Below are 8,349 nucleotides of genomic sequence, written 5' to 3'. Positions count from 1 at the left end.
GGAAGGCAAGGCATGTGTTGACACACCTCGTGACCACAATGATTAATATGCCCACTAGAGGGCAATGTTTTAAAGAGCGAGAGATGGCGCCGTTCATCGCTTGGGCTCGACTCTGACTCACATCTCCTTCCTCCACAAGCCTCCGAGCTCCTTCTCTTCTCTGTCTTCTCTCATCCTTCCCCGCTCTCGATCGCCACAAGCTCCTCCTTTGCAACTCCTCTCCCCTGTCATTCTTCCCTCTTCAACCTCCTCTTCTTCTTCCCTGTCTCGTCCAGAATCCACCAGAAAAGCAAGACCCACAAAAGGGCAAAGATCACAGACTCTTCAGAAAACCATAATCAATTCAACGTAGGCCCCTGGCACTTTCCTCTCTCTCCCTCTCTCTCTCTTTTTGTGCACCTAAACAAACTTAAGAGAGCAACAGAGAGTGGTATAATCTTCTTGAATTTTTCCGATCTTACCCTATCCAACTCTCGATCTCCTCTGGATCCGCTGCACCTTAGCTAGTCCGGCTGATGTTTTAGAGTGCGAGCTCCTATTTCATCATACAGCAAAGAGTGTGCAGTGCGCCCATCGCCCATCGATTCCGTTGGTCTCAACAACAGAACCAAAATGTTAATATTGCCACTTTCACAAAGCTTCCCGAGCAATGCAAGCCTTCATGGAATGCTGATGTGCTTCAACCAAGGTGGTTATGGCTATCTCTTATCTAACAATTGAATCTACTCCATCTCTCAACTGCAAAAGCATTATACATCAAACGACGACCATTGTAGTGAACTCACTAACTCATCTTTTCGTTGTAGTCAAGGCTCAAAGATGCATCAGTGGCACCATGATTCAAATGTTGTTCCTCAAGCATGCTCTCTTTCCATCACTTTCATCTGATCCGTAGGAGCCCCATGTGTCAAAAGGAATGGAGAAAAAGATGATGATGATGATGATGATGATGAAGAGGAGAAGAGCCTTTCCAACTCATTTTTCACTCTCCCTAAATTTCTCTTCCTCTCTTTTTTTTCTCACTCTCTCTCTCTCCACACAAGCTAAAAGGAGGCGAAAGGTTGGTCATGTTTTGCAGTGTTGCCGCCTTCATTTGAACCCAACCTAAGAAGCAAAAAGCTATGTCAAGTTTGCACACACTAGAATGAGCTTATCCATTCACTTTTTGTTTTTTATACATATGGTTTTTCAAAAGTTTTTTATACATATGGTTTTTCAAAATGAGAGGCCTCTCCCAAAGTTAGACATCCCTCCTCTCTCTTGCTCAAGTTTAGCTTTTCGCTTTCATGCAACGACCTAGAATACCTAGACCATCCTAATCTGTGGTGAATGGAAATACCATTACCACAACTATCAAGTCGTTTCAAGTAACATTTTGACTTCAAATATTCCTACAATTTGTGCAAGAGTGAGCCTAGCTCTCATAGTTACATCAAAATGATTTTTCATAAAATTAGAAGCACTGGACAAAATTAATGTTGTGTATCACCGCACTTGATATGCTCATCTTCACTTTCGCTTTTTAAAACCTTTCAATTCTTTGCCTTCTTTCGCCTTTCAAATTTACATGGAACATGTATAATGATTAACGTGGCTACATATGTGATACAACATGTCATATAAGAAACTATATCTCCTATTCCTAGCCTACAAGCTACATGTCATTCCTCTTTGGTCAAAACTTTATTGAGTAGAGAATGGTGCTTCAATTGGGCAACTAAGAAAAATATATCTCCTATTCCTAAACTACTAGCTACATGTCATTCACCTTTGGTCAAGGCTTTATTGAGTAGAGAATGGTGCTTCAATAGGTCAACTAAGAAAAATATGTTCCCTTACTTTGAGGAACATGGGGGCTAGATAAGTAGATTACACAAAAATCTTTATGGCCTTACATGGTTTGGCATTAGTCAATATGAGACTTCTGACTACTCAATGGAAGCTCGCATAATATACCACTCCGTCAAGAATAGACATTTAATCTCAACCTTCCACTGTAAGCTAGATCTCCTCCATGCTAGCTTGATGTGGTATGATGGTGAACCAATTATTTGAGCCAAAGATTCTAACAAGTTTTATTTAATCTTATTCACCACCACATGGTCACATTCTTAAAATATCATCGACAAAGCAATTAGTATTTGAGCTTGATCTTTGGATAGGGCTTCTATATCAATTAAGTCATAGGTGTATGCTACATGCTCATCATGGCATCAATTTTTTACAACAAATGGTCATATTTTAATTATTGTTATGAGTGTTTGTTCGTTGGTATTGATGTTTTCTTCACGTGAACAACCACATGTTACTTTGTTGTCCACATCATGGTTCCCTTTGTTGGCTTACGTATGGTGCTTCTCATATCTACAGTGTTCCTTTTCCTCTCATTATTGCCACTTGCACTGGTGCAATAGAAGTCGACTTTCGAGGCCTTGGTATCTAAACCCATTTATTTCTAGCATAGTAGTTTTGAGCATGCAAGAGGGCTTTAGGCACCCACCACAACTTTACGTAACTATACCACGAATCCATTAGAGAATTTTTTGTAGTTTTGATGGGATTGCTTGTTTTCTCTTGTAGGGATTGTAGGTTGTCGCAGCCTTGATATGCTTGGGTACCCAACTAGTGTTTTTTCAAATGTAGGGAAAACTTGGCTGATAGATAGATTTCAGTTTCTCCCACAGGGCTTTGATGAGCTCAATGGGTGCTTTCTCTAAATCATTCTATTTGAGGTTGAATTATTGCATCCAAAATTCTCAACTCCTCTTGTTTTTCCAAGAACATCTCAATCTCTTGCAAGAGGTGATGCACAACCTCATCATTAGGCACATCATGAAGAGCAATAATAAGAGTATCCCTAAACTGTATTACTGCCAAGATGAACCCCTTTCTCTACTTAGCTTGCTATTGGCCATGAAGTCTGCACACTCCTACTGCTACAGCAATTTGACTACCCCAAACAACTTTGTATCTCTTGCAACATCCCAAAGCATTTGAATCTTCAACAAAATTATGATCTAAATCAAGCCAAAGAAAAATGAACAAACACCTACATCCCACAAGCTATAAACAAAAAAACACACTACTTGAAAAATATCGCCTTTACTCGGGAAGCTAGATTAGCCAGTCCCAAGAGGAGCAATCCGTGGGCTGCCGACTGCCAGATGGGGAGGTAATGGTGTCAGAATGTGTGACTAATAACAATTCAAACTTAATCAAAGTTAACCCAAAGGAGCTTGAAACTCTCGTGCATGCCTTTCAAAACTTTGCTGAGTTATTGGGCTTGCTACTTAGCCACAAAAAGACAAAAACCTATTACCTACAATAAAGCCAACTATTTGAATGGTTCAAGAGCAGAACCCTCACCATGACCCACGAGTGCAGCCATGGGGCCTACTGTACAAGCTGATAATCCTGACTTCAATGATGATGTCAATGATTGGTTTTGGAGCGGTCATGTTTGCCTTTAGCTATGCTCATTGGGAAGATGTTGAGAAGGTGCTTAGGAATTTCCTACAGATACAAGTGGACCACCGTCAATGATCTGCAGTGGCATGGGTGCTAGTTACAGCACCCAAGGTGGAAGGAGGGATAGGCTTAGAAAGATTGAAGAATAAGGCAAACATGCTAGTTTTACAACTAGCCAAGAGATGGGACACAGCCAACATGGACTGGCATAATAAGATTTTGGTTGGCAAACAATGGCCTGAGCTAACATGCTAGGATGTCCTTTTGTGCAATGCTATCCAGGTCAGGGTACCAGTGTCAAAGGCAGTACAGTGGCTGACTTCTGTCTGGAAAGACAAATTGACAGGGACACAATTCTGCAGCAAAGTTAATAGTAAAGGGGACCCAAGCCTCAACCAGGTCATATGGCTCTTCAGAAGAGCTTTTGAAAATGGGGTGGCACCAATAAATAGATATCCAAAGCTTGCAAGGAAGCTTCAAATATGGAACGTGATATTGGCAGTACTACAAAGTCCTATTCAGAAAATGAAAACCTCTTTGCAGACAACATTTTACTCCCATAACATACCTTAATTATAGCTGTTTAGAAGAAGTGCTGACGATGACCAAGCATTGAGGCAAGGAGAAAATATAGGGCTGCACCAAATTTGTTGAATCAAACAGATCAAGCTTTCAGCTCCTGACATAAAGAAATGCACAGGTAGATGAATGATCCATCTGCTTAGCAGCAAGTGGAATAACATAATAGGGTGTTTCAATTATGCTGAGCATTTCCTGTGAGCTCATGTCCATGGGATTGGTCCCATTCAAATGAAACTGCTTGATTGTAACTTTATACAGGTTTGTCAAGGGCATTGAATTTACTAAGTGTAATAGAATACAGGAGACAATGTGGCGCTTTTCCCTTCCAGAAATAATCATGTCCTTTCCACCATTTTCCTAATACCTCACAAAGTCTCCAAAAGAAAGAAAGATCTGGGCATAGGCCAATGCATCTTTTCTATATGGTGGCCTTCCCTGAAATGCTCCTGTTCTCTCATCCCTTCCCACTTAAAAAGAAATCCAATCAGCACTTCTCAAGTAGCATGATCAAAGACCTGCAAAGTCACAGTCTACCTTCACAAATTGATTTTGGAGTCACATTCTTCTCTCCCCTTTTTCTTCAGTTCAGCCACTGACCGTTTGACATATGCAATGTATCCATCTACATTGAATTTTCTCTTGCATCCATTATAATTCATGTAGCGTATCTTCCCAAAGACCGGACGCTCTGCCCATCCCTGAGAAACCTAACCAAAGTTAAACCAAAACATTAACCAGAGATGGAAGAAGGGTACATGGAGATTTATATAATCAGCTTATACCTGGTCATGTATACCACAGATTGACCACATGCAGCCAACATATCCATTTGGGTCTCTTCCATCAAGTTCATACTGTAATCAAATCACACACACAGATTTATATAAAGTTGGCATAATTTCCAAAAGAATATGCCACAATTAAAGTGAACCTTGTCGTTCAGATAAATAGCCACAGCAAGTGCATCTTCAGGTCCTCTTGTCCACTCCAGAATTTTCTTTGCCCAGTACATCCTAGAAAATGAGTTCATGGACATTTTCGAAGGTCAATGCTGTTTGTTGCACATACTCAGATTAATGGTGCAAAGAAAGCAACCACGTGAAATGCTGAGGTAGAATCCCCATATAACATCATTACAAATTTTCTCAGGTTGATCAGTGTCATTGCCATGTGGGAGACCCAATTACTGTTATTAAGGGCCACTTTCTTAAACTCAACGTCTGGCTCTCAAAAAACTTGTGGGTTACCCACTTCATTAAATAGATAGTCCTTGTTTACAGCAGGAGATACAAAGTAAGATAAAAGGTTAGGCTTCCTTCAATCAAAACACAGCATCTCTCACGAAAGGATTACGGACACTCAGCAGATACAATCAACTCCCTACTGATTACTAAAAAATAAGAAAGCTCATGCAAAAAGAAGAATGAAGAAAATGAACTACCACGCGTATAAGCATGCAAAATGGCATTTGAACATGGGTGTAGATATGTGTACAGACCATCACTAACATCAACATTCTGAATGTTACAGGAATTTTTATCAACATGGACAGTCATTTACCGCATATATCCATGCATTTTCCCAAGGTGCACCATCTCCAGTTGAGAAGCGTTCCAGAGCTGTTACAATGCCAACAAAGAAACATATGACACGTGTCTTAAATGAGAAATGAGCAACAAAGCAATGAAATATCTGCCAAAGCATCTTACCTCATCATGTGTTTTTGCCTTCTCTAATTCTTCTTGCCTGATTTGTGACAAAGATAAACTGGCTAATGAGAACACAAAGGATGGTAATAATACTATTTACCAATGCCAAGATCTGCTGCAAAATAAAGTTGCAGCAGTTGAAGCGGACCACACAGTTGACCAGATCAGGCCAAAACAAATGGACGTGAACTTAAAAGTGGGAATGATGATATAGTATGATGAGAAAATCTTAAATATCTCGCTTGTAATTTGTCACTGGATTATTTTTGACTTACCAACATTATTTCTGTCATACCTCTTTTAAAACGTTTTGTGATTCATTTATCATGCTGTATTATATTCCAAGTAAAGTTACATGACTTAGACTAAACCCAACCAATGTCCGCGACATCCCCACCCATTCAAAACATATCATAAGCTTTAATAGAACTGAGGGACATCAAAAATGAAGCCCACTGTCATTGCGCAACCATTCACATATAAAGCCGGCTATTAAAACCACTAAAGACAGACGAGGTAAAAGGGAAGTGTTAAGTTTAGTGTCAAAGTGCAAAATATTTTAATTTGTGATGTCGGAATAAGTCACTGTAAATCCCTGTCTCTACACTGCTGTGTATTATATTCGTTTTACCTATGTTTACTATCGCAGTTCAAAGACTATCCAAAAGGATTGTGCTGGAGTACCACACACCAACCCTCATCAGGATGGTGGGATTAATGGGGCCCATGTGCGTTGCCTCCTCCTGCACATAGAATCTGCCAGTTTTGATGTACAGCATATAGTATCAAGGCAGCTAGAGTATGGATCTAAATTCCAATTGTCAGTTGTTTCTTCATAGCCTTGGCATGTTAACGTGTTTGTTGGAGCAATCAAGAATGAGCCTTTGATTCAATATACTGCAAATACAACACTAGAACATAGGTATGCTTCACTCACGTGTAGACATGTTCTCGCTTATCTGAGGCATGCTCCATGAGGGTCTGGTGAGCCCAGTCAGCAGCACCTTGAATTGAGTCGTAAAGAGGCTGATAAAAACAAAAATTATCTGCCAGTTCTCTTCTTATAATCAGCTCCTCCAAGAATGCATCGATTGCCTGAAAACAATTTTGTTCTTATGTTAATGTTATCCAAAGAAGCTGATGCAAGAAGACAGTGTACCCAATTCTAGCCCGAGGAATACCAGAAACACTTCTGTTGTAATTTGGTTAGAAAGGAAATGAACATCCAGCTGCCTATGAAGCTGATGGCATTCCAAAAAACTGACAACACAAAATTTACGGCAACAGATTTTTCTGACCATAACTGACAAAAAGAAACAACCAATTCGTTTATGGTTTGATTAGTTTATGATTGACAGCTTCTAACAGCCATCATTCTGTTAAGGCAGTTCTTGCAGCTATGGCCAATGATCAAAGTGTGCTTTCAAATTTCAACCCTTTGCTGATTTCCAGAAGCATGATCACAACGCCTGCCATCACTCATGCAGCATGCCTGGGTACACATTTTCCTACACATTGGTTAGCAACCTGCAGGTACTCAACTTTTCAAACGGCCTTGTTCATTCGATGTATCATGTGTTCAGACATAGAACAAGGGCGCGAGCGAATTCATGCTTTATCACTTCCCTGAATAGCAGTATACAGCATCGGCTCCAATGCTCAAATTGTATGTACTCAAATCATTATTTACAAAAGCATTGATTCCAATGGTGAAGTCATCAATTTTTGAGCCAGTGGAAAATGAAAGCTTGAGAATAGTGTTTACATTTGCCTCACTACAATGCAAGGTCACCACAGACCATGTCCCTTCAAAAGAGGCTCTCAGAAGGACTCCACATGTAAAGCTTCCCTTACAATTTACAGCACATTTGCAGGAAACTCTGAATCCTTTCAGTATATACAGGAGCAGTTAGAACATAAAGGAACTGATGAAGCCTGCTTGCAATTGCCCATCAATGAGGCCTAAGACTGTGTACTTGTTGCACTTGCTACTTATATTCACATTACACCTTTACGCAAGATAAAATAAAGCTGATACGCTAAGATGCTGGCATGCCTGGCAAGGTCAACAATGAGCAAGAAAGACAAGCCCGACAGCTACAGGTTGCAAAATACTCTATGAAGGTTATCCATCAAGTTGAAGATAATAACCTTTGTGTGTGATGGCCTAAGTTTTCTCCCCTCCAAAGCACAACGTTGAGCAGAAATATGTCCATAATGCAAGTATGGTGATAGCCCAGATAGAGCTGAGGGCTTAGAAGGATCATTGCGATCATCTGCATACCTCCTGATTCGATTTGTCAGGAATCCATTTTTGTCTCCCAGAAGTACCTCCAATGCAGCATCTTCTCCTGGCTCACACCATTTGACTTCTGGCACCTCTGCACCTATCCTGCTAGGATAAAAGACCATTTAATGGTAAATAGGAAGACCTTAGGATACCAAGATTTAACCATGAGCATTGTCTACACAATTGTGAAGGGTTGAAGGTTAAGAGGAATAACAAATTCTGCTTTACTTAAGAGTAGGCTGGCAAAAGCTTTCTGCTTCACAGGCTGGTACTGCTTGGCAAATAACTGAGTATGAGAAG

General features: G+C 40.3%; 1 protein-coding gene across 2 annotated transcripts in view; it reads right to left on the bottom strand.

Moving 5' to 3' along the window:
• Nucleotides 1-4,038: 4,038 nt before the first annotated feature.
• LOC148032633 (deoxyribodipyrimidine photo-lyase-like) overlaps nucleotides 4,039-8,349 on the bottom strand; it is a 62,521-nt gene continuing 58,210 nt past the window's right edge. Inside the window, exons 3-9 of one of the 2 annotated variants that reach the window (XM_087683253.1) lie at nucleotides 7,911-8,151; nucleotides 6,697-6,854; nucleotides 5,760-5,796; nucleotides 5,611-5,669; nucleotides 4,982-5,063; nucleotides 4,833-4,904; nucleotides 4,039-4,757 (exon numbers count right to left, since the gene is read on the bottom strand). In XM_087683253.1, the coding sequence (XP_087539379.1) occupies nucleotides 4,587-4,757; nucleotides 4,833-4,904; nucleotides 4,982-5,063; nucleotides 5,611-5,669; nucleotides 5,760-5,796; nucleotides 6,697-6,854; nucleotides 7,911-8,151 (820 nt within the window). In that variant the 3' untranslated portion in view covers nucleotides 4,039-4,586. The remainder of the gene's footprint in view (nucleotides 4,758-4,832; nucleotides 4,905-4,981; nucleotides 5,064-5,610; nucleotides 5,670-5,759; nucleotides 5,797-6,696; nucleotides 6,855-7,910; nucleotides 8,152-8,349) is intronic. The other variant, XM_087683254.1, reaches the window with a different exon arrangement.

Source organism: Lygodium microphyllum, chromosome 8 (assembly GCF_053477565.2).
Source record: "Lygodium microphyllum isolate KBCC chromosome 8, Lygodium_microphyllum_v1.1.10, whole genome shotgun sequence".
Lineage (NCBI taxonomy): Eukaryota > Viridiplantae > Streptophyta > Polypodiopsida > Schizaeales > Lygodiaceae > Lygodium > Lygodium microphyllum.
The sequence above is the reverse complement of the archived record's forward strand: the minus strand, read 5'-3'. Positions and strand labels throughout refer to the sequence as shown.